Raw genomic sequence first — 25972 nt, 5'->3', positions numbered from 1 at the left:
CTTTCGCTAATGGGGCCTCCTGCTGCGTCCACACCACTGCGGCGCAATTTCCGTTCTCATCCTGGGGCAAAGTTCTCAATCTGAGGTACTACTTCCGGGTTAGCAGAGTTTGTAACCCGAGGTACAACTGTACCTGTCTATCTCCCATACTGCTTGCAACCAAAAAGGGCAAGTTATCTAACCATTATCAATGCATAACTACAGCTAGGGATTTCTCGTGTACTGTAGCCTGTCTCTTTCATGTTTTAGTTTAGATGTTATTACAAACAATAAACATTAACCTAGCAATAAATATATTTGCTTCTGCTGTTGTAAATCACTTGTTATTTATTTTTTTAAAAAACACAAGTTTTTCTGAGAAGTAGAGCATCACTGTCAACAGCTAACTGCTTGGTGTAAAGTTTTTTGTTTTGTTTTGCACTGGTTTTTTGTTTTGCACTTTGAGGGCACTGTTTACTGAGTAGTTTTGCGATCAGAAATTTGGAAAAGAGGAAACCAATGGTTCTTTTTACTTTTTCATTTACTCAGGGTAAGGGAGGGAGATTGGTAGCTTGCCTGTAACTAGTATAGTTTCTGAATAATTCTGACTGCAACAAGGGAAAACAACATTAAAGTTGCTCTACTGTGTAATTTTCCACAGAGCATAGCTACAACACCAAAGATATGCATCTCTCTGACACCATTTACATATCTTCCCCTTCTTCCCACAACTAAGTACCTGGTAGTGATGGTGGAAATGCGTACTTTATCTTTTGCCACTACTACAACACCACCTTGAATTCACCATAACTTCAGGAGGGTGACATTTAATAAAAAACACAAACAGGAACTTTGGTCTGCTTGCTTCCCTCTAAAAAGAGGAAATAAAATATGTGGTGAAGAAATTTACGGTTTGCATGCCAGTTGTTTTTCAACTTGGGTTTTCCTCAGAAGTGAATCATGAAAATGGCATTTGGCTTGTAGGGAGGGTCAAATAATGAACTCAACGACCCTATGGGAACCCTTATCTCATTTGCATTCCATTCTATTCAGGGAATTCTAAAAGTCTGATTTTAAAAGAACATGTACTAAAAAAGATTCTATATAATTATTAGAACCTTATTTCTATTATTTGTTCTTAGTCATCCGTTTGAGCACAAACTGGTTGATGTGCACAGGTTTGTAATGACACTGAAGATCCTGGTCCAATGGATATTCTAAAAATGCTAAGCAATGTGGTGAAAGGGTTGTTTTACAACGATGGATATTTAAGCCTGATTTGCTTGCAGATTAGATACCAGTTAAAATGCAGTTTGGCACATTTGTTTACTCACAATGAGGGTTCTTAGACACATTTATTTCTCTAGATTTAACTGCCATAAAGCACTAGGGGCTCAAAACCCTGTGGTGCTTGACTTAAATGCAAAGCTTCAACCACAGGAGCTGCCTGCCCATTCCACCCTGCTCTTCCTCCTCTGGAGTTCTCATGGAACATGCCAAGTGGGTGTGTTCTGCCCACTAGCTCCTCATTGGCCTCATCCAGGGTCATTGTTAGGAAGGGTCAAGCTCTCTGGCTCCATGTGGGCAGCATACTGATGCTCTACCACCCCACCCTTCTCTCCTTGCAGGCTCCCTGGTGCTTCCTGGACCTGCTGCAGTTTGTGCAATTTATGCAGAATTTGCTACCAGACTGGCAGTTTGGGGGGCTCAGTGTGCCACGGCAAGCGACCCCTCTCCTTCTGGAATATTAGAATTGTAGAGTTGGAAGAGACCCCGAGGTTCACACAAACACACACACACCGCAAGGCCAGAATCTCAGCTAAAGATGGCCATTCAACCTCTGTTTAAAAACCTCCAATGAAGGTGAATCAACCATCCTCGGAGGTCGTCTGTTCCACTGTCAAACAGATATTACCATCTGAAATGTTTAGTGGGAATCTCCTTGTAATTTGGATCCATTGTTTCGAGCCCTACCCTCCGGAGCAACAGAAACAAGCTTGCTCCATCTTCCATGTGACAGCCCTTTAGATATTTGAAGACAGCTATCATATCTCCTCTCAGTCTCCTCTTTTCCAGGCTAAACATACCCAGCTCCCTCAACCATTCCTCATAAGGCTTGCCTTCCAGATCCTTTATCACCTTGGTCGCCCTCCTCTACACGTGTTCCAGCTTGTCGATATCCCCCTTAAAATGTGGTGCCCAGAACTGGAAACGGTATTCCAGGTGAGGTCTGACCAAAGCAGAACCGAGTGATTTATAAATACTCCTCTGTGTATATCAACAGCTGGCAGCAAGGTTGGATACACCAACATTCTGTATTTTGTGTATTTGCTTTGTAAATACCTGCTCAGCTTGGTACTTTCACCTCCTCTGGGCTTCTGATGGACTATACAGCAGCCTCAATTGGGCCAGCATGCTTTGCGCCAGCTCCTTGAGCATTGGATTACCCTATTATACTGTAAAGGCTGGAAGTTTTGTATTCAGACAGTAATTGTTATCATGTTTTTGCCATCTTAGGACTTTATCTGTCGGCCTGCCAGTATTCAGAGGGCACAGCTGGTACAAAACACAGTAATATGTCCCCTGCTCAATGTGAGCTGCCAAGAAGCACATTACACCATAACACAATATTTAACCCTCCTGACAAGGTGTGATACACACAAGGTGTGTAGCCAAGAGAATGCAAGAGATCTGTCTGTTAGATCCTTCATGAGGACAGAATTCTGAATATTTTCACCAATAAAGTACTCAGAAATCTTTTTGCCAGTGATCCAGGAAAACAGAAAGCCGGTGTATTGTCCTCAGCTTTCTCAATCTTTATTCTCACTTCTTCCCCGCTGGTAAAGCAGATTGTGCCCACATCCTCTTTCTTTGTCTGGGCACCTGTAATGTTGCTAATCCTAGTTCCCTAATCACGATAGACATTTTCCAAACTTTCTTTTGAGATGGTCATATATGTCACTAGCGTCAATCTTCCTTTTCTTTCTTTCCCTTTCCCTTTCCCCTTGTCTAATATGCCCCTCTTGCCTCATTATCAGTTCTGTCCAGGAAATTAACTTTCTGCCTAGTTTGCACATTAAGCTACAAGTAAGACAAATGATTGTTTAATGCAAGCAAACAATGCAGTCACTGCTGCACACTGCTCATGTCTGCGCTTCACTCTACCCCCAGTCCTGCTGCTTCTGCACCAGAAAGGACACAGTGTAAAACCAGACTACTGGTTTGTTTCTCTCCAAGCAAACCACAAGTGGAACCTAAGGTTTGGTTTTGGCTTACTGATCGTGCTTTGTTTGTGGGACACAAACCATGAACCCATACCTGCATGTAACCTATCTGGCTTGCTTCTCCCCCAGAAGGCAGCAGGCAGGTGCAGGGAAGGAGTGAAGCACAAACTTCTGAACAGTATGCACCAGCATACTGTTCATTCTTTAAATTAACTGTGGTTGAAGGGGGCATGCAAACTGGGCCATTGTCTAAATATGCACAATTCTGCCACATAGTGGTGTAAGTGTGCTGCTGCTGCTGCACTGTATCCAGTCTTGCTTTAGCCTGCAGCCACTGGGGCTAATAGCAAATGGGCTATTGAGATGAATGTTGTTTCCAGTATATAATGGGAAATTATCCCTGAAAGTCTGTAAGTAATGATGGCAGAAAAAACACAGATGATACACCTGGGAAGGCAAACGTGTGTGTTGTCAGCCAGGTATACAACTTCCTTATTGCCACCATACAATATTGCCACCTCTGAAATCACAGGCGGGGCCTCATCATGATTTATGACTTAAAACTCAGTCCTAAAGTGCTCTAACAGTCACTTAACAAGTAACAGCAAAATTATTTGAAATGACAGAGAAATCCTACTTATTTTTATATTTGCTATTTATAACATGGTTTCAACGATCTATTTTGACTGCTAATTTCCCAGCTTGTTCCGTTTGCTTTTGTACATTTTTAAGATAAGGCACTTTTTAAATGTTAGAATTCTGACACTTCTTTTCAATGTATATCAATCATGCCGCAGCACATCAGTCATTACATTGTCTTATTTAAACAGGTCCTTGTCTAGAACTATTTTCAAAGTAAGTGCAGAAAGTTTGGCAGCTGGCCTCTTCTCTGAAGCAATGTAAATTACTGTAGTGTGCGTTCATCAAAATTTCATTTCTGTCTGTCTTTCCAATGTATTTAATATTCTAAAAAAGAAGAAGAGGAGGAGGAGGAGGAAGAGGAGTTTGGATTTGATATCCCGCTTTATCACTACCCGAAGGAGTCTCAAAGCGGCTAACATTTCCCTTTCCCTTCCTACCCCACAACAAACACTCTGTGAGGTGAGTGGGGCTGAGAGACTTCAGAGAGGTGTGACTAACCCAAGATCACCCAGCAGCTGCATGTGGAGGAGCAGAGACACGAACCCGGTTCCCCAGATTACGAATCTACCGCTCTTAACCACTACACCACACTGGCTCTCAGTGTACAGTGTGCCCCCCTCCCCAAATATATACCAGCAGAAAAGTTTGTGTGGTGTTGTATTATTTTGCAAAGAGTGGAAGGAAGAATGAGAAATATCCAGTCTAATTGCAATTTAGAACAGTGATTCTTCTCTGCAGCACCCTTACAGAGCTGTGCGGTTACAGAATATAGGACAGTGTGGCACAAGAACTAGGAGTAAAATCAGTCATCTTCCCCGCCTTTCCCCGCACATTTAATTTAAGCTTAAAGATGAATGCTAATGATAATAGGGGAAATTGTCATAAAATCAAATGTCTCCATTTAAATATGTAAGGGAAAAGGTATATTGTAAAATGCAGCAATCATTGAAATGTTTTTGCTGGCAATAGCGTGCTTCCAGGGGTGAAGTCAAACCGCTGCGTTAACAGCACCAAATGACCTCCCCAGGGAACAAACCTGGGCAGTGTGTATTGTGCTGCTGGGCTGCCCAGAGGATAAGACCCGACTCTCGGCCTTGCTGATGTAGTCCAAAGGAAAGCAGTGCCATATGTTTGGCACCAGCTAGGCTGCAGGAGTTCCAGAAGGAACAACACACCATCCAACCATCTTAAGGACTCCACTCCAGATTTGTGCAGGGTTTACTCCTTAGTCTTTTCTTCTCCCAAAGATATCCCACAAGGCAGTTGGAGGTTTAGGTTCAGAGTTTTCCTTCCCAGGCTGATGAGCCCCATGTGCCCCTCACTTACAGGTACCTCTCAGCATGACCTGAACACAAGCAAAAGCACATAAAGGCACGTCCTGGGACAGGGGATGTAAACTTGGGGAAATCTCAGCACCTGGGTTACAATCAGTCTGCTAGCCAGAAGTTCCCCATCCCTGCTTCAGCTCATCCTGTTTTCTGAATGATGTTGTTAGATGTTGGTGGGAAGGTATTTATTAATAAAGACTTCCAGCATCTGAACGAAAGCAACGTTGGCTGACAGCCGGCTGCATTTCAGCCAGCAGCAAGCTAGTAAAGCAACTCTGCCCCTGGCAATGAACCCTGTGAGATGAAAAATATTTTTGCCTGCTTTCTTCCAGCATGAGTCACAAAAATAAAAGGCTAGAATACAACATATCAGTATGGCCACAAGCTCAATCTCTGCTCTGAAGGATCCCTCAGCTCTCCACAGAAGATTTAGGTTGCAGTTATAGAAGGGGGGAAAGGAAGAGTAAGTCCCATTTACATAAGTTTTCACCATTATTGAATATCACCCAAACAGATTAAAAAACCTGGGATAACAGAAATATATTTGCCTATGATGCAAGGACCTATGGATATGATATAACAAATCTGCACTCAGTTTGAGATATGGCAAACCTACTGCAGCCCACCATCTATGTGTTGTGGGGGCCTATTGGCTGCTTACCTTTTTTCTTCTTCTTTGCAATCCCAGACAGGCAGAAAAAAATAAGGTCTATTAATCTCTTGTTTGCCTGCCAAACATAGCAGATGAAGTGGGAGGCAAGGAGTTCACTTGGTGGATCACAGGTTTTGCAGACCTGTTTTAAACTCCTTTATTGAATGTTCATCTGCTATTTAAAAAGGAATGACCCTAGTGTTTGAACTTCCAGGGATATAAAAAAGCATTAAGCCAATTATGCTACCCAATTGTTATTGAGAGGGAGCATAGCTCAGCGGTAGAGCATATGCTTTATATGCAGACGGTGCCAGGTTCAATCCTTCACCTTTCCAGTGGATTAGGTAGCAGGTGAGCGGACAATACTGGACTAAAGGAATAATCAGGCCTGATAGACAGCAGCATTGTATGCTCCTATTGGTTAACAATTAAGAAGCTTTTTTCTGGCTTAAAATGCTCTAACCAATGAGTGCAAATACTATGGAATAAATGGCAAACAGTTGGCACTTAAAGTATTAAAACAAAACTTTATTAAAGTTATGAAATAACAGCCATAATTTAAATTATTATTTGCTGCTTGTATTTAGGTTTTAGCTCTTTTACCAAATACTCCCTTCCCTTTCCCTGACACTGGAATTCTGCCCACTGCAAATTTTCTGGTAATAGCCTAAGCCAAGGGCTCATTATGCAACTGATTTGCAGTATTCAACCAACATATACTTGTTGAAATTGACTGTTTGTATTAAACTTTATTGCATCTAGGCAAACTGCATAAGGCAACCAAGGCAGTTTCTGTGCCAAAGCCAGGCCGAAACCATGATAGAAATGGATCTAGAAAATCAGTCTTCTTCCAGAGTGTCTGAATCTGGTCAGTGACCACCCACTCATAATAATATTTTACTTAGAATAAAATCCAGTTTGATTTGAAAACTGCCTCCAATTCAATTAATCTGTATTAAGCAGAACGTAACAGCTAGCACATAAAGGCATTCTTGCAATTCAGTGATTTTTGAAGATTTTTGAAGATTTGAAGAGAATATTAAAATACAGCCCTTCTACTCTTTTTGTAACCCTCATTACAAATGCTGAAAACTTATTTACCTTTACTTTCTTAAACCATTCTTTAAATGAGATGCAGCTTTTCTAAATGTGGGTTCTGCTTCCTCCTTGTGGCAAGTACAGAAACTGTTTAAGACAGTTAAGAAACACAGGATTTCAAATGACAGATAGATTTCCCACACGATGGCACTGTTGGGTGGTTTTCTTTCTGAATAATGTTGCTCATTAGCTAAAACATATACATTTCATTGTGCATTTTGGAAGCTTCTGTATTAATTTTAAATGAGAATGGTGATATTTTACAACACAATTGTACTGCGGTACATTATGTTTTTGGGATAGTGGTCGTTTTGTAGTGGGGAGTGAACTTAGCTTTCTATCCCTCCTAGAGGCGGATTGATAAAATGGTTGCTCCCAGGAGAGCAACTCAAGAAGAAGAGGCCTGATAGACCTAGTCTTTTGTTGGTTTTTCTGTATACTTGTTTTTTGCTGTTTTCTAAGTGGTTCATTTCTGAGTTTCTCAGTTGCTTTGAGCCCTATTTTTGTGAAAAGCAGTATACTGTAATCATATGTACATGTTCACTGCTTTGTTCAGTTGAATTTACTCCCTAGTAAGTGCATATAGGGACGTGGGTGACGTTGTGGTCTAAACCACAGAGCCTAGGGCTTGCAGATCGGAAGGTCAGCGCTTCGAATCCCCGTGATGGGGTGAACTCCTGTTGCTCTGTCTCTGCTCCTGCCCACCGAGCAGTTCGAAAGCACGTCAAAGTGCAAGTAGATAAATAGGTACCACTCTGGCGGGAAGGTAAACGACGTTTCCGTGTGCTGCTCTGGTTCGCCAGAAGCAGCTTGGTCATGCTGGCCACACGATCCGGAAGCTATCTGCGGACAAATGCTGGCTCCCTTGGCCTATAGGGCGAGATGAGCGCGCAACCCTAGAGTCGTCCGCAACTGGACCTAAAGTGCATATAAGGCTGCAGCCTTCAAAGAAGATAAAGTTATAAAGGGCAGTTGGTTAATTCAAAGTTTGGAGAGGGTAGACGTCTGTTTTCAATGCGCTTCGCAATCCACAATCATGGGCTACTTCACACATTTCAATTATGTGTGAAAAGCATGCAGTTTTCACACTTGACAGTGAGTGACAAAAGTGCATCCCCCCCCCCCCCATATTGTAGAAGGATGCTTTTGTTGACATGGGGTTCCGACGATCCATTTAGCTCCCCACCCCTCCCCCCAGAAGCGAAAATGTTTCCCGCCTAAAGTGTCACGCTCCCCTCCGCCCCACAACCACCCCCATCATATCAGGCCACAACCACCCCGAGTTGGAGAAGGCCCCGTTCAACCAATCAGCGTGCAAAAGCGGAGCAGCCTCCGCCAATAGGGCATCAGTAGGGCGACCGAAAGGGGCGCGAGAGAGGCCGTTGCCCCCAACGGCCGAACAATTGACGTTAGTCTCAGACGGGATAGGGCGCAGAACGCTCCACCGGTGTCCGTGAAACTCGTCATCTCCGCGAGGCGCCATGGTAGGGAGCGGGGGTTTCTGTGGTGGGGCTTTAGGAGGGACGGCATGGCGGGTGTCGAACCCCTTCGGCTGAGGGTGTTCTGACGGGGGCCGTGAGCTCGGGGTAAGAGGGTGGTAAGCAGGGCCCTATGGCGAGTGGGGAGACGGAAACCCGCGTTCTCCCGCATCGTGCGCGGCGAAGGCCGGCCGACTCGTGGCGCGCGAGCACGAGGGAACGAGCGGCGGTTCCGGCAGCCAATGGAGAGCGGCCGCGTGACCCCGAAAGGCGCGAATCTTGCCGAGAGAGTCGGTTGGCTTCGCGCCGTTGGCGGTCTTTCCTCAGGGCCGAGAGCGCGAGGGCTGACCGTCGCTTCGCCTCAGATTCGCCATGGTGGGGAGCGGTGGAATATTGTGGTTTTGCTATTAAAGGGTGGCATGGAGGAGGAGGCGTGAAAGCGGTCGCTTTCCTTTGAATCATGCCCACAGTGGGATAAGTCGGTGTTGAAATGTAAAACAGGTTATATCCTGGCATGAAATCGTGGAGAAGGGCGAAAGGGGACCGTGGTCGGGAGGGAATGCACTGTAATTATTAACCGTTTGGGAAGTGCGTAGTGGCCAGATTAGGCAAAATGCTGTGAAAGATGACAGGTAATGAGTGCATAAGTAAAACTTGATTGGATCATAAGGTAAGAGAAATACATTCCTCTTTGAAAGTGTTAGTTAAACAGGCCTCGGATATTCCATTAAATAGATTATCTAGGCTGAGATAGTGGTGTGTTTGAAAAGAGAGCCACTTTAAAAAAAATAGTCTTTGGTATCTGTGATGGTACAATTTTTTAAAAAAAATTCTCGAGTCATTTACAAAAGAGCAAACTAATTTTCACTCTTCTATGTGTCTTTGTTTTGTTGTTTTTTTAACAGCGTGAGTGTATATCTATCCATGTTGGACAGGCTGGTGTTCAGATTGGTAATGCTTGCTGGGAGCTGTATTGTCTTGAACATGGAATCCAACCTGATGGTCAGATGCCAAGTGACAAGACCATAGGAGGTGGTGATGATTCTTTCAACACTTTTTTTAGTGAAACTGGAGCTGGCAAGCATGTGCCTAGAGCTGTCTTTGTGGACCTTGAGCCAACTGTGGTTGGTAGGTATATTGCTGCTTTCTGATGTATGAAATTGCTAGTGTTAAATAGACTATATTGCAGTTTTGAGCATTATATTAGAGTTATTATAGATTAATATTAACTTTAGCAATACAGATTTTACAAAATAGTTTTGTGGCAAGCTATCTTTTTACCATTTCATGCATAATGTTTTAAGGCTAAATGCATCAGGCAAAGGTGAAATAGGAATGGTTTACAAGATTCTTTATAATTTTTTATAGATGAAGTGCGTACAGGCACTTATAGGCAGTTATTTCATCCTGAGCAACTTATTACTGGAAAAGAAGATGCTGCCAACAATTATGCCCGAGGCCACTATACCATAGGAAAAGAGATTGTTGATTTAGTGCTGGATCGCATTCGCAAACTGGTAAGTTTTAGTAGAAAACTAAGAACAGACACCAACCTATTTCGCTACCTTTCAAACTAGTCAGAAAAAAATATTCTATTATGAAAATAGGAGAGTACATTTAAATGGAAAGTATCATTAACAGGCCATAAATCCAAAGGACACACACAACCAAATTGCTAATCACACCCTCCTTACCACCTCCCATCTTTATACAAACTTAACTTACAAGTAAAGACCCATCAATCTTGAATTAATTTGACATCTGCACAGACAGCTATAGAACTACTGTAAGTGAGTAGGTTTTTGTAACACATACACTTGTACAGAGAGCAATAAAATATCAACACATGAGTATTGCATAGGGATCTTCTGTGTTCACAGGATTTTGGTATGTACAGACTTCTCATGTTCTGGTTTAGGTCCTTAATCTTAAAGGTATGATTTTATTGTGTCAGAATAGAGTTTAAAGGTGATTGAAATAGATTTAGTAGACTTAACAAAGACAGGAAAATTGGTTCTTTATTGCACATTAAAAAGTATTCCCAAAGCCATGCACTGTAACTGACCACATAAATAATTAGAAGTCATTTTGTGTCTTAGATGGGGGGGGGGCATACACCAGTAACAAGCTAATTTTATCCAAGGCAACTATGTTATCTGAAATAGATAAATAAATAAATTCTCTTTTGTTCACACATACCATTTTTAAATATTTTTCTAGAAGTCTTTGATTTCAAGTAAAACGTACTAAAGATTTCATTTTACTACTTATTAAATTCAGTGCATTGTATCCAACATTAAACATCTTTGTAGACCCACTGAAATTAATGGGCTTGATTAATTTAAGTTGACTTATTAGTTCTACACTAAATAGAACTTACTAGTGTAGAATGCAATACTGAACTACTGCTTAGCTTTATCTATCAAACATCAAAACAGCATATTTCATGAAATAATCAGACAACATTAAATAAGTCTAGGATCATTAGAGTTTAAGGCTTTTTAAGAAAAATGGAAGGAAATTTTTAATTAGCCAAATATTTTAAATGCACACAGTGAAAACAAGTGATTTCTAGGAATGATTTGTACATTAAGTACACACTTAGAATACTTAAGAATGCTTGCTGTCTTTTTCTTCTAGGCTGATTTGTGCACAGGTCTTCAGGGTTTCCTTATTTTTCATAGTTTCGGAGGAGGCACTGGCTCTGGATTTGCATCTTTACTCATGGAAAGACTGTCAGTTGATTATGGCAAAAAGTCCAAATTGGAGTTTGCTATTTACCCAGCTCCACAGGTATCTACTGCTGTAGTAGAGCCTTATAATTCTATCCTTACTACACACACAACATTGGAGCATTCTGACTGTGCCTTCATGGTAGATAATGAAGCTATTTATGATATATGTCGACGCAATCTTGACATTGAACGTCCCACTTACACCAACCTAAATCGTCTCATTGGCCAAATTGTTTCATCAATCACGGCTTCACTCCGTTTTGATGGTGCTCTGAATGTAGATCTGACAGAATTTCAGACAAATCTTGTCCCATACCCACGAATCCATTTTCCTTTGGCAACATACGCACCTGTCATCTCAGCTGAAAAGGCATACCATGAGCAGTTGTCTGTCGCTGAAATTACTAATGCATGTTTTGAGCCAGCCAACCAGATGGTAAAGTGTGACCCTCGCCATGGCAAATATATGGCCTGCTGCATGTTATACAGAGGTGATGTTGTCCCAAAAGATGTCAATGCAGCTATTGCAACTATCAAGACAAAGCGTACCATTCAGTTTGTGGATTGGTGTCCAACTGGATTCAAGGTATTTTAAAGCATTTTAAGTGAATTTACAGAACCTTTCAGCCATTTCTTTATAGGTGGTTTTCATGGTGCACAAGCTGTCCATAAGTTCATTTTTAATCTGTTGTAAATTAACAACTAATAGGTAGTTGTTTTCACATTTGCCATTTTAACAGTGCAGTCGTAATTTTGAAAGTGAACTTAGTCAAATTAGTTCATAGAAAATGCTTCACTAATCAAATACGGTTTTAAAAGTTTATTGAAGATGCAGGCCTCAGTCTAAAATGACAGGGTACATTTGTTCATTTATAAGGCCCCTTTCATTCTTTCAGATCAGGTCCTTGTCACATAGTTGTATTGAATTCCAAAGATTTCCAGATACTTTTTAGAGGCAGGCCCATGTGCCGTGCTTCGTAATCCAAATGGGAGAGTATGCAGTATTCAGTGCACTTAAAAAACACTATGTATGATATGCAAGTGCATTTTAGATATCCCAGCAATATTAAATTCATGTAAATTACATTTCTTATTTGTCACTAAGAGGCACAAGATATCCAGTAGTTTGGAAAGTACATGGTCGTACCACTTTTTTACTAATTTGTGGCAGTTAGCATTTCCTATCATCATTAAGCTCTCAAAGTAGAATATTAAAGGGTGAGATTTTTCCTTTAAAAATCTAGCTAAGGACTATTATTATTGTTTCTATTTTTTATTTTCCCTTTTACCCAGAGTACTCAGAGCACTATACAGTGGTACTTCGGGTTACAGACGCTTCAGGTTACAGACTCCACTAACCCAGAAATAGTACCTCAGGTTAAGAACTTTGCTTCAGGGTGAGAACCGAAATCGCAGCAGCAGTGGGAGGCCCCATTAGCTAAAATAGTACCTCAGGTTAAGAATAGACCTCCAGAACGAATTAAGTTCTTAACCCGAGGTACCACTGTATATAGTGGCATCGCATTTTATTCTCACATCCTTATAAAGTAGTGTAGGCAGAGAGATTGTGGCTACCCTGAAAATAAGCTTCATAGCATAGTTTGGGATTTGAATGCAAGTCTCCTTGATTAAAGAACAACTGTTTGCTGCACCACATCAACTAACCTATTAAAAGTAAAATAAAAAAGTATGTAACAGAAATCACCCCTTAACCAGATAGCTCATATAGAAATGGGCTGCAGATTTTTACTCTGCGGAACAAAGACATTTGGGCAAGGAAGGAGGTCCAGTTTTCTCCATTTCCTCAAATAGGTGACCAGATGGAACAGCGCCCGTCATTGCTTTTACTGATTTTCAGAATTGGAATAATGTAGGTTTTAAGAAGTAGGGTTTGCCTATCGTTTTTAAAGTATTTGTTTAGCATTTGGGGGGGGGGGGGCTTAACTAGATAGAGAGACTTTTAAATAGTTTGCCCTTTCCTGGTAGATTTTGTGATCTTTGTGTATGCCAAAGAATGTGATCCTAAGATATTAATAAGTTAACCATATATTTAACAGTATTATTACTATTATTATTTGAATTTATATACTGCCCTATACCCAGAGGGCTTTCTTGGCTGAAATATAACTTAATGATGACTGCATTCTGAATGTTAATCCTGTGTAGTTTTATCGTTTTATTGATACACACAACCCCCGGGTCAAAAGTACAGTCTGCTCACAGTGGGATCCTCATGATTTCCCACAAACCCATTTGTCCTTCCCTCCCTATGGTGTAGAAGCAGAACCTCAGGACATAGTGGAGAATAGATACATACATTTTTTATATTCTCACCTACCTGATTGTCTTGTTCAAGTTGCTTAATATTCAGTTCACCTCTAATTTTCTTTCTGTAATGTCCTTGCCTGCTGTAATGGGAATTAAGGAAAAAGCAAAACTCATAAGCCCTGCAATGATTCCCTTGAATGTGGGTGGTGGAGCATTGTGCTATAGGGAAACATAATTAAACTTTCATTTTTCTTCTAGGTGGGCATTAACTACCAGCCTCCTACTGTTGTGCCAGGAGGGGATCTGGCCAAGGTGCAACGTGCTGTGTGTATGTTAAGTAATACAACTGCCATTGCAGAAGCTTGGGCTCGTCTTGACCATAAATTTGACCTGATGTATGCTAAGCGAGCCTTTGTGCATTGGTATGTTGGAGAAGGTATGGAGGAAGGAGAATTTTCTGAAGCTCGTGAAGATCTAGCTGCTCTTGAGAAAGATTATGAAGAAGTGGGTGTTGATTCTGTGGAAGCTGAGGCTGAAGAAGGGGAAGAGTATTAGAAAAAAAAGTAATGTCAGATGATTATTTGAAAATATTTTCATACTTCAGTTCACTTGTTCTGTTTCAAATAAACATTTAAGTGTTCTAGCAGTTTCGTTTAATCATTTAAAATAGCTTTAAAATCTTTCTTAGAATAGTTATAAATATATTCTGAGAAAAGTATAAAATAAAGTTTCTGTCAGAAATGCTATATACTGCCTCCTAGATTTGAAGATCTATTCTCCCTTCCCCCTTGTATTCCTTTTGCAACGATCTTGAAAACCTGAAAAATGAAAAATTTATATTGAAAAGAATCATACTAATACGTTACAGGATCCTAAATCTTAGCAGACATGTCTTTATAATGAAAATCACATGGGGATATCATTGTGCACATTGAGCTTTGTGTTAAATAAAGAAACATGAATGAATGTATGTATATCTTCCATTATTTCTTTTTTAAAAAGTTTCTGTTTCCTATCCTATGGTTTAATAGAACCTGATAATGGTGTCATGTTCCCCCTTATACAGGACATTTCCAGAACCAACTGGAAAGAATACCTCATGAAAGTATCCTTAAAGCTTAGGTAGAAAAACTATGTAATCTGCCCATGTAAATTTTAAAATAAAGACAAAATGCAAGCAATACATTGAGAAGGGGAATATAAACCCATATTTTCAGGCAGTCGAGTTCTTTACAAAGGTTTGGAGTCGTACCAAAGAATAGTATTTGTGTCTTAAGAAACTGGATCATAGCATGAAGTAGCTTCCAGTTCATGTGCAATGCCATTCTGTATTAGAAGCAAAATTCACTGTGTTTTACGCTGAGGTGCTGCTGTGGGTAAAAACCACAGTGCCTAGGGCTTGCCAATCGCATGGTCGGCGTGGTTAGAATCCCCGCGGCGGGGTGAGCTCCCGTCGTTCGGTCCCAGCTCCTGCCCACCTAGCAGTTTGAACGCACCCCTAAGTGCAAGTAGATAAATAGGTACCGCTTTCTAGCGGGAAGGTAAACGGTGTTTCCATGTGCTGTGCTGGTGCTGGCTCGCCAGAGCAGCTTCGTCACGCTGGCCACGTGACCCGGAAGTGTCTCCAGACAGCGCTGGCCCCCGGCCTCTTAAGTGAGATGGGCGCACAACCCTAGAGTCAGACACGACTGGCCCATAACGGGCAGGGGTACCTTTACCTTTAAGTACATACTACAATCTTAAGCAGCAATAGCATATAGGCATTAACTTTTTTGTTACTCAAGTCATTAAACGTGGTTGCGTATTAAAGCTGATTCTAGATCTCGTGTCCCTGCTATGCAAAACCTGCAACTGAAACATTTTGACTGGTTGCAGGGGTAATTGTGATAAGTAACAATGGCAGCCTGTGTGTTTGTCTTTATTGTTGGGAATCCAAAGACTTTTATTAAGATTCGTTATAATAGAAAATGCTGTTAAATTTGAAGAATGGGTGCTATTTTATATTTGCACGTTCATTCAAAATTGCAATGCTCTCAATGTTAAGTTTACAATTAAGCTTGGGTTGCATTTTTTACAACATTTGAATACTTTTCTAGCCTCCAGTTAGTATGAATAGAGCTTGCTTATATTTATCCCTTGTGCTGTAAAAATGAGCTTTAACGTTTGCAATTATTTGAACAATGGGTAGGAATGAATGAGCCTGCGGCCACGGAATACTTAACGGCCTTGAACCATAAAACAGATTTAGGGTTGGATGCAATGCCGTATGAGATGTGGGTATATGATACGGGATGGCCAAAGGTTTATGGAATGCATATGCCAGCACCTTATTTCTGTATGCATTAGCTATTATTGCTGAGATAGTGTCAGGGTTGACCTGTCAGTGGGTAATTTTCTGTTGGATTGAGAAATAGCCTCTCCCATTCTCAGGGCTAGGAAGGTCTCAGCAGCCATCTGGGGTCCTGAAGACATTGAAGGAGGGCCCTTCTATTTCAGCAGCTGAATTCTAGAGATTTTGATCACTTGGGCCCTGGAATGACCCTGGGGTGGCAGGTACTAACCATCAATGGAGTTGTTAAGGTCATACATCTTACTTTGCAGACAAACTTCCAGATTTGGGGCTATTCAGCCCACATAAGCTTAATTGGATAACAATGACTTGATTCCTTGTATCAATAAGAGTGCAGCATCAGAACAACTGCAAGAGCTTAAGGTTTCTATGAGTACTATGTGGCAAAGGTATTGTGAAGAGCCCAGTTTGAGTTTTCAAAGGTGTTGTCAAATGGGAGTGGTCTAATTTCAAAGTATTAACTTGCCTCCTTTTAGCCATAAAGCAAATAAATTGGAAATGTGGAGTGGAGGAAAAATGCTAATAAAAAGGATTGTTCTAAAAGAGACAGCAGTTGAAAAGTTAAAATCAGTATGTTAGAAGAGGAAAATGAATAAAGTAGAAGAAATGATAGTCAACCAGTATAATGGGAATTGATTTCAGCATAATTATTGGAAAGGCCAATTGAACTTAATTGTTAAGGAAGTAGTAGGTCTACAAAAGAGAGATAGAAGCAATTCCAACACTAAAGCCAAGTTAACCTGTGCATGACCATTGCTTTCTCATTTCTTGATCATTCTGATTATGAATGAGCTGCCTCTGCAAATGAAAATTCTATCCCATATTTGCTCTATGAAAGCTCATTTTAATCAAATGATGAAAGTGGTTTTCTGAGGTTACCTGCAGCTAAGGATTGTTGAAGTATGGCTAATAAAGCAATTAAAAACCAGGAGATGACTGAGTATGTAGAACAGCTATCGAGAATATTTTGAAAGTATCCTCATGAACACAAACAGCTGAGAGAAATTTAGTATCTAATGAGTTTTAATTAAAGACTATAAACTATTCAGAAGGCAGTGTCCCTAGTATTTAGTAGAAGCAACTACTGTGTTGAGCAGAAAATCCTGCTCACTAGTAAGATAGGACTAACAGCATTTTCACAAACCATTTATGTACAAGTTGACACTATACATCTTGATGGGTCTAGTAAAGTTAAATGTACTTCATTTTGAGTTTGGATTTTCATAGGTGATCAGGAAGAAATAATATCACTGGTGCTGTTTTTGCTATAGGCATATGCACAGCCTGTTGGTCCATCAATTCATATTTTAAAATGTATTAAGTGACATACATTAAGATGTTAAATTCTTACTATTTTCAATTCTGACATTGCCTTATGATGAATATTCAATCCACATATGTACTGGATGATTCTGTCATAGTCTGCCCTCTTGTACTATACAGCGTGGGGAAAACAGCGGATGACTCATAACGTGCAAGTTTCCTGGAACTGAAGGTCATGTTTTATAAATGACTTTAATGATTGCTCAAAGTAAATTAGAAACTTTCTTACTCACAAGTAAAACTCACAACTATATTTTGATTTCATCTTCAATGAAACTGTTGTAGAATGAGCAGACTAATCTCATTCACTAAATACACTGACATCTCATTCTGTAAATGTGGCAGTAAGCTGGGGAAGGTTATAAAAACATGGTCGTGCATATCATTCACCTTTTCTTAATATCAAATGTAGCCCTTCTTTGGGAGCTCTAAAATAGTTATCCCAGTTGTGGGCTGGTTTTCAAAAGAAGTATGCAAACAATGCACTACAGATCTAGCCCTATTCCATAGGGTGCCAAGAATCAGTTTTGAACCACGTCCAGTAGTGACTGTTAACCTGCAAGTGTAAAAGAGTAGCACTCTATACTGCATGCTTTCTTTTTTTCCAGCAGTTCATTAGCTAATTATTTACAACAATAGGTTAAGTGGCAATGCCGCTGTTTCAGTTCAGTGCAATATAAAAATCAATGTCAAAGCCTGGGTTATGCTACAGTATATGCTACAGTACGGTGTCTCTCGAGTGGTTTCAAATAATCATAATCTTATTCCCTAATCATGGCCAAATTGAGAAGCTTGTCACGCATGTTGCTAAATAAAGCCAGTTATGACTTACAAATACCATTTCCTCTGCTACAGGTTTACCACATAGTAAAAAGTGGAGCGTCGTATGCAAATACCTTTAAAAACTACGTCAGAAGGCTGAGAAGTTCAAATAATGAGAGTTGAGAACGTTAGCTGGAGTTGACAGAATAGAGCTGCAGCTTTTCGCAAATGATGGCACCAGCTAATTAAGTAGTGTGCAGGTACATGTTTGTTTTAAGAACATCGATAAGAAGAAGCTAGTATTTGCATTTGGGTTCTGGTGTTTATTCTGCTCCAGGAAAGGCTTTGTAAAGAAGGACCTACTGTTGATTCACTGAGTAACATCCAGTGTTCTGGCTGGTTTTATGGAGAGTGAGTTTGCGGGTAAGTTCTATGAGCTTTTAAGTACTGATCGCATCTAGGATTTTAAATTTGCAATGCTTTATCTCCAGTTTGGCTAATAATCTGTCTAGATCCAGCAAGCCATCTCATGTAGTCCTCAATACTGGATATGGCAGACCCTGGAAAATACTTGTGCAAGTAAGGGACGCGGGTGGTGCTGTGTTCTAAACCACTGAGCCTCTTGGGCTTGCCTATTGGAAGGTCGGCGGTTCAAATCTGTACGACAGGGTGAGTTCCCGTTGCTCTGTCTTTGCTTCTGCCAACCTAGCAGTTTGAAAGCATGCCAGTGCAAGCAAATAAGTAGGTACCGCTGTGGCGGCAAGTTAAACAGCATTTCCGTGCACTCTGGCACTCGTCACGGTGTCCCGTTGCTCCAGAAGCGGTTCAGTCATGCTGGCCACATGACCCAGAAAGCTGTCTGTGGACAAACGCTGGCTCCCTCAGCCTGAAGCAAGATGAGCAGTGCACCCCATAGTCACCTTTGACTGGACTTAGCCGCCCAGGGGTCCTTTAACTATCATACTCGTGCAACTCCTCTATGTGTTTGTGTGCGTGCGCATAGCATAGCATACTTGAAGGTGCATTTCTTCCTCGGCCTGAGTACAAAGTGTGCTTTGTGTATCAGAAGCTGCATGTACAGCCGTAATCAGATGGCTGACACTATCAGCTTTGAGAGTGATGCCCATCTGTTTGTAAGGTGGGGAGTGAGGCACCATTTAAAGCACATAGCTTCGCTCAAAGAATCTGGGGAACTGTAGTTTGTTTAAGGATGATGGGAGCTGTAGCTCTGTGAGGGGTAAATAACGTTCTCAGGATTCTTTGTGGGAAGTCATGTGTTTTAAACGTATGGTGTGTGGGCAGCCTGAACCTAGCCATCCCATTCCACCATCCTGACTGACTTGAGCTGGTAGAATTAACAAAGATGATCTCAGTTGTAGTAGGCATTGGCATTTAGACCATGGTTACTGGCGGTCGCCTGTGCCTAGTTAAAAAGGTAAAGGGACCATTAGGTCCAGTCGCGGACGACTCTGGGGTTGTGACGCTCATCTCGCTTTATTGGCTGAGGGAGCCGGCGTACAGCTTCCGGGTCATGTGGCCAGCGTGACTAAGCCGCTTCTGGCAAACCAGAGCAGCGCACGGAAACGCTGTTTACCTTCCTGCTGGAGCGGTACCTATTTATCTACTTGCGCTGCGTGCTTTCGAACTGCTAGGTTGGCAGGAGCAGGGACCAAGCAACGGGAGCTCACCCCGTCATTTGAACCGCTGACCTTCTGATCAGCAAGCCCTAGGCTCTGTGGTTTAACCCACAGCGCCACCTGCATCCCTTTTCTGTGCCTAGTTACTCCTGCATAAATCCTCTTCAAGGAAATGACACCCGCCCATTACCAGAAAGAGCAGTGTTTTGCACTTTCCTCTTTATGTCTTGACTGAAAAATGTTTTCCTGTCTTGTTTTGGGGTGCATTATGGAATCACAGAACTGTAGAATTGGAAGGAACCACAAGAATAATCTAGTCCAACCCCCTGCAATGCAGGAATCTTTTGCCCAACGTGGGAATGAAACCCACAACCCTGAGATTAAGAGTCTCATGCTCGACCAAGTGAGCCATGTTAGCTGGTTGTTATGTAATCTCATCTCGGCAGCAAAGAATACATTCAAGTTATACCTTTTCTATTGTATAGCTTTTAGGACTACATAGCGTGTTCACTTAATACCATAATTTTATTTACTTTTATTACATAAGACGGTTGAATGGCGCCTTGTACGCCTCCTTCCAGCAACTCCTGCAGCCAAGCTGGCACCAAATGTGTGGCTCTGCTTCCCTTTGGACCACATCAGCAAGGCTGAGATGGAGGTCTTGTCATCCGGGCAACCCAGGACCTCCATACACCCTGCCCAGGCTTGCACCCCGAGGAGGTCACATTGGTGCTGCTAAATGCAGCAGTTTGACTTCACCCCTGGAGGTGCACTCAGTTGTCTCTTGAGACAGACAGATGCAAATAACACTTTACTTTTGCACTTAATATTAAGCACCTTGAATGTTGTAGAAAGTATAAAAACATAAAAGTCTATTCAAACAACTTGTATGAGAACAAAGAGAGCCCTGCTGGATTAGACTAAGGGTCCATCAGATGCAGGAGCCTGTTCCCAACAGTTGGCAATCAGACCCATATGAACTCTGATTCATCACTGCTAGTAATCAGTGCCTGCCCTGTCCTCCATAAATTTGTCTCGTGCCTGTTTAAATCCATCTAAGTTAGTTGCTGGCACCGTGTTTTGCGGTAACAAGTCCAAAATAGACCAACTTTATAAGAATTGGATAGGAATAATTATTTTATGTAATTTAACACACATTCCACTTTCCCCTGCCTCCAAGCAGCAAATGTAAAAGCAACAGATTTTCAAACAAAGAACAACAGCAGAAAGCAAAAAAACGTGAAGAGCAACGCCAATAATTAATACACTGGCACCCTTAGGGAGCAACGGCAGGAAATAAATTTATTTAATTATTTAATTAAATAAGCAAACAGCAACAGAATCAAGTGAATAATTTCAGTTGCCAGAAGAACACCATTGGAGGCACGAGTTTTCTACAGATTTGTGGGGGGCACAACAACAACAAAAACCCTGTTATATCGGTCACCAATCTTGCCTCAGAAGGCGATAGACACACAAGAAGGATTGCAATACCAAATCTTAAAGGATGAGCAGATTTACATATGAGGAGACAGTCCTTCAAGTTTTGCATTGGGTTTTATAGGTACTTATTATGTAAGTCAGTCTTTGCCAGCAGAATCATTGGCTCAGGCTGACCAGAGTTGGAATTCACCTGGGGGCCACCAGTTTGGTGAAGGAAGTCAAATATTAATGGAATATTATTGGAATATTAATGGCCTTTCTCCATTATGGAAGTCAAGGCAGCTTACAGGGGATTCTCAATGAGTCTCGCAATGAGGCACTAGTTAAAGAGTCTGCCACGGCTTCTTTTGAAGAAAACAACAATACTTAGCTAAAGCTAAAGTGGTTTTGAAACACATCTCAAGGTCACATCTCTCCTTGTTCAGCAGCAAATTAATAAATAAATAAATAAATCACCAAGCACCGTGTTCCACAACACACTTCAAGGTCACATTTCAGCTCCTAAACCATAACAAAAATAGAATAAAATTCTAGCAGCCAGGTTCCAAGGGAACATAACACACGCAGAGCACCCTCGTACAACGATGAGCTTAAAATGTGAAATGGCAAATGCTGAGAATACTGACAAAAATGCCACAACCTTCCCGGCACCTATAGCTGAGAGTGGAATAATTAGCCTCGTTTTTCATGAATCAGATGCTCATGAGCTAAGATGACGTCGGGGAACATAAGCACTAACCCCTCCCCCACAAAAACAGAAAATGTTTTACATGGCTATGTTGCAAACAAAAAATAAGAGAAGAATAGCCCAGTTCTTGCTGTTTTGGTTATAGATCTCATAGATCTCATTTCTTTTCTGTTTTGGTTATAGATCTCAAACTTACAGCTGGTAGTTTCAATGAGATGTCAGGCAGAGAGGAAACCATCTCTGTGTTGCTTTTGCTGTTGTTGCGTCTTCCTTTTCGTCTTTTTCTGTCTTGTTTTTCTTCCCTTTCTATTCATTTGCTGCCAGTCGCCTTCTTCGAGTTCTGTGACTTCCTCTTCACTGCCTACTTCTCTCAGATGTTTGTCTTCATTTGGTTGTAGTTCCCGTTGAGTTAATTATTATTATTTTATTTTAGCTTCCAGTTGTATGGAGGAGGCAGCTTTAGCTACTCCTTCATAATTTATTAGGTGTTTGATGGGTACCTTCTGCCTGCTTCACTGAGTGCTGTGGCATAAAATTTACGTTCACATCCGCATCGCAGCAGCATTTCAATGGGAGAATGAAGAACATATACTAATTGACCCAGGTTGATTAGAGAAGTTCTTAACTATGATATGATTTAGTTGATTTTGCAGTAGGACCAATATGAATGCTAAGACTCAAAGCTTTACTGCGGTGCTGTCAAACACACTGGTGTCCTATTGCAGGGCCATGCCCAGCCTACATGAGTGGAAGTCGCAAAGGTGGGATTTGACCCTGCTAATGGCTCAGAGAAACCAGGTTGGTCTCCTCCACTACTCCTAAGTGTTCAATCCTTACAGCAACTCTAATATTGTAGGTGAGTATTGTTACCTCCGGGGACGCGGGTGGCGCTGTGGGTTAAACCACAGAGCCTAGGACTTGCCGATCAGATGGTTGGCAGTTCAAATCCCCGTGACGGGGTGAGCTCCCGTTGCTCGGTCCCTGCTTCTGCCAACCTAGCAGTTCGAAAGCACCTCAAGTGCAAGTAGATAAATAGGTACCGCTCTGGCGGGAAGGTAAATGGCGTTTCCGTGTGCTGCTCTGGTTCGCCAGAAGCAGCTTAGTCATGCTGGCCACATGACCCGGAAGCTGTACGCCGGCTCCCTCGGCCAATAAAGCGAGATGAGCACCGCAACCCGAGAGTCGGTCACGACTGGACCTAATGGTCAGGGGTCCCTTTACCTTTACCTTATTGTTACCTCATGGGAGATTGAAAGAAAATGGATTCCCTGATGGAATGAGCTCATGGTTCAGATGGGTTTTGAATGGGGGTGGGTGGGGGGCACTGACCAATTGACTCGTTCTTTAAACTATCATCCAGTAGCCGACACCTCAATAGCCTCATTGTCTCTTTTTTGAAGGAAACTGAACTGATGGAGACAAGCAGCCTTCAAGCCAACTGTTCTAGTCAAGGGAACACAAGCCTCCCCATTCCACCTTATGTGGAACGCTTCCAACTTGCTATATACATTCCCACATTCATCCTGGGATTGCTGTTCAACGGAATGGCGATGTGGTTTGCCTGCCGCAAGATCAGGCAATGGACAGAACCCATTATCTACATGGCATCACTGATGGTTTTTGATACCTTGATGCTCTTTGCTCTTCCCTTTAAGATAATTTCCTATCACAAAAGCGAGTGGGACCTCGGGGGTGCCTTTTGCTCCTTCCTGGAAAGCTTATATTTTGTGAACATGTACGGAAGCATCTTAACCTCCACATGCATATGTGTAGATAGATACATTGCTATATTGCACCCATTTGCCGCCATGACCCTAAGATCTCCCAAGAAAGCAGCCACAACTTGTCTTGTCATTTCAGCTGGGGTGTGGGCAGGAACTGCATATACGTATCAACTTCACCAACATGGAGGCCCCTGCTTCTATGGCTTTTCTGGAAGTATTTGGAAAAACACCATCTTATTTATCACCCTGGAAACAGCTTTTCTTGTTTGCATGACAGCTATGATCTTCTGTACAATCCGGATCATTGTACGCCTGCGAAGGAACCAAACGCCTGGTGAGCCCCTCACAAACAGGAGCAAATCCATCAATATAATCACAGCAAACCTGACTACGTTTCTTGTCTGCTTCACCCCTTTGCATGTGGCCCTGGTGTTATATTATCTTGTGAAGAACCAAATACTGGATGATTGCCGGCAGATTATTCGCTCATTTGTTCAGATCAGCCTGTGCTGGGCTAATCTCAACTGCTTCCTAGATGGTTTCTGCTACTATTTCATCTTAAAGGAGTTTATGAAATTTGCCTCAACGGAGAAGAATACACAAGCAAGTACCATCGACTAAAGTATTCAGCGAGCAGCCATTTTGGATGTGCTGTTGTGAAGCGGAAATTTCTCCCCTTGAAACAATTTTGCTGAAGTGTGCTTAAATTCATGTCGTATGTTACTTATAAGCTACCTTGAGAAAACTGTGTTTTGAAAAGTGGCATTTCAGTTCCTAAATAAATAAAACAAACTGTGTGAGAGGACATCCAGACTTGTGTGCACCAATTAAATCACATTATGTTCAGAATTTCCTGGAAATCAAACCAGGGCCCACAATGAGGACTGTGGTAAGGTAGCAGTTGTCCCCAAACCCATACAGCATTTGAATTTACAGGCAACTGATTTTGAGGCATCTGATCAAGGCCTGTATTTTAAAATGAGCTTAAAAAATATATTTGCAAATGTTTGTATGTTTCATGCCAGGCATAAAGCAGCTGGCTAAGTACTTTGGCAGTTGTTTATCTTCTTGCTCTCCTGGACAAGGGCCCCCCTGATTTATAGCAGTACCTCAAAGTTGTAAAAGGAAATTACAGGCTGGGAGCAAAGGTTACATTGACCCTACAAATTACAGAATACAATCAAGCTGCAAAAACACTAATTAAGAGTTGGTAAATAGTAAGATTTATTGTTTAACAGAAAATAATACTATGTGCCTCCCATCAGACTCTAGTCATATTTTCCTAAGGTTAAAGGGCAAGAGCTAATGGAAGAAGCAGCTGGCTGGGAAAGGAGGGTGTAAACTAAAGAGGCTGCTTTTGAAGCTGTTTTACTGAGTTCTTTTTACTTTGAAAAGGCCTTTTCTTCTAAAAAGCTATCTATGTTAATGTATGACATTTGTTGGCTTAAATGTAATTATGCAAAGGATTTAGAAAGTAAGAAATGTTAGATTCTTATGTTAGATTCTTATTCCATTGATGGTGTGTGAGAAGGTGAACCCAAGATCTCTGTTTAAGATAGAATTTAAAACCATGAGCCATCGGTTTTAGCCATTTGTTTTGGAGTGGAGGGGTAATAGGGCAAAAGGTGATCTGGTAATTAAGGTGCCTGGTCGAGGCAAATATAAGATATATGGCTACTTGTCTGCCATTTATGGATAGAAGGAAATATAGCTCTTTGTCTTCCATAAAAGGTAATAGGAAATGGGTGTATCTGTCAAGGCTGCCTCAGGTCTCAGCTCACAAAAGACCAACGCCAATCTCTTCTTATATACAAAAGTGTTTATTGCAGTTCATTGTTTGCTTCATATCCGAGGCGCGCAGCCCCACGTCTGTACGCTTAGACCGTTGAAGTCCCCTCTGAGTCAGTCCCTCCCCTGCACCAGTTTAAGAGCCTTGCGCTGCTCCACCTCTTTCTCTCTTTCCTTTTCCTCAGGGTCTTCCTGCCCGCTGGGGTTTCGCCCCTCCTGGATTCCCCTGACGCGCTATCCCCCGACTGCTCTTCCCCCCTCCTGCGGGCTTTAGGACCTGGCCCTTCCTCCGGGCTCCCTGTACTTCCGTGCGCCTCTACATTTGAACTTGGCATGCGCGCCCAACCTCTAACTTTCCTTTTGACAGTTACACTACTCCCTTCACTACTCCCCTCCCCTTCCGGGAGGGTGGCTTGCTCCGACCTCCCTCCCTTCTCTGCTGCCGGAGCTGCTTTCCCTGATACACTGGAACCTCCACCCCCTTCGCTGCACTCTGGCGGGGAGGCTGGTCCTGACGCCCAGCTGCCACTTTGGGATCCCCCGCTGGCCCCCTGTTCCTGACACGTCCCCCCTGGGGCTCCCCTGGCCTTGACCACTGGCGCCCCCTTCTGGGAATCCTCTGATTCGCTGGAAAGACTCATGGAATCTCTTGAGTCATTGTCATCCTCTTCCTCGCTGTCCTGGGATTCATCCCCATCGCTCTCCATCTCCTCCCTACCCTGTGCCTCTGTCCCTGAACCCCTGACAGTATCTTTTATGATTGGTTCTAGCAAACAGCCAATAGGAATTTCAACCAGGCTGATTGGACAGAGGCAGCCAAAGGAGGAGCAAGGGGGCTGGGCTGAGGGAATAT

At 42.0% G+C, this 25972-nt stretch overlaps 2 protein-coding genes across 8 annotated transcripts; both read left to right on the top strand.

Moving 5' to 3' along the window:
* Nucleotides 1-8246: 8246 nt before the first annotated feature.
* On the top strand, nucleotides 8247-14370 carry LOC308477876 (tubulin alpha-3 chain). 2 transcript variants are annotated; one of them, XM_081006950.1, is made up of 5 exons: nucleotides 8247-8407; nucleotides 9307-9529; nucleotides 9770-9918; nucleotides 11042-11722; nucleotides 13663-14370. In XM_081006950.1, the coding sequence occupies exons 1-5, from the start codon at nucleotides 8405-8407 to the stop codon at nucleotides 13957-13959; spliced, it is 1353 nt and encodes a 450-aa protein (XP_080863076.1). In that variant the 5' UTR covers nucleotides 8247-8404; the 3' UTR covers nucleotides 13960-14370. The 2 variants fall into 2 exon arrangements, with proteins under 2 accessions (XP_080863076.1, XP_080863077.1); XM_081006951.1 differs by lacking the exon at nucleotides 8247-8407 and adding an exon at nucleotides 8650-8776.
* Nucleotides 14371-17910: 3540 nt separating this feature from the next.
* LOC308477886 (G-protein coupled receptor 55-like) lies at nucleotides 17911-25073 on the top strand. 6 transcript variants are annotated; one of them, XM_081006970.1, is made up of 3 exons: nucleotides 17911-18262; nucleotides 22333-22405; nucleotides 23008-25073. In XM_081006970.1, exons 2-3 carry the CDS (start codon nucleotides 22337-22339, stop codon nucleotides 23950-23952), a joined length of 1014 nt encoding a protein of 337 aa, XP_080863096.1. In that variant the 5' UTR covers nucleotides 17911-18262; nucleotides 22333-22336; the 3' UTR covers nucleotides 23953-25073. The 6 variants fall into 6 exon arrangements, with proteins under 6 accessions (XP_080863096.1, XP_080863099.1, XP_080863097.1 ...); XM_081006969.1 differs by lacking the exon at nucleotides 17911-18262 and adding an exon at nucleotides 19479-19879; XM_081006973.1 differs by lacking the exon at nucleotides 22333-22405 and having other exon boundaries at nucleotides 17911-18099.
* Nucleotides 25074-25972: the final 899 nt, after the last annotated feature.

This window comes from Podarcis pityusensis, assembly GCF_964106645.2.
Source record: "Podarcis pityusensis genome assembly, chromosome: 5".
NCBI classification, from domain to species: domain Eukaryota; kingdom Metazoa; phylum Chordata; class Lepidosauria; order Squamata; family Lacertidae; genus Podarcis; species Podarcis pityusensis.
The sequence above is the reverse complement of the archived record's forward strand: the minus strand, read 5'-3'. Positions and strand labels throughout refer to the sequence as shown.

Bases quoted from the DNA above. Each gene is read 5' to 3' on its own strand.
- LOC308477876 (XM_081006950.1), top strand. The intron at 9,530-9,769 runs GTAGGTATATTG...AATTTTTTATAG, and splicing joins CCTTGAGCCAACTGTGGTTG to ATGAAGTGCGTACAGGCACT. The intron at 9,919-11,041 runs GTAAGTTTTAGT...TTTTTCTTCTAG, and splicing joins TGGATCGCATTCGCAAACTG to GCTGATTTGTGCACAGGTCT.
- LOC308477886 (XM_081006968.1), top strand. From the start codon at position 22,271: ATGAATGCTAAGACTCAAAGCTTTACTGCGGTGCTGTCAAACACACTG. The intron at 22,406-23,007 runs GTTGGTCTCCTC...TCTTTTTTGAAG, and splicing joins TAATGGCTCAGAGAAACCAG to GAAACTGAACTGATGGAGAC.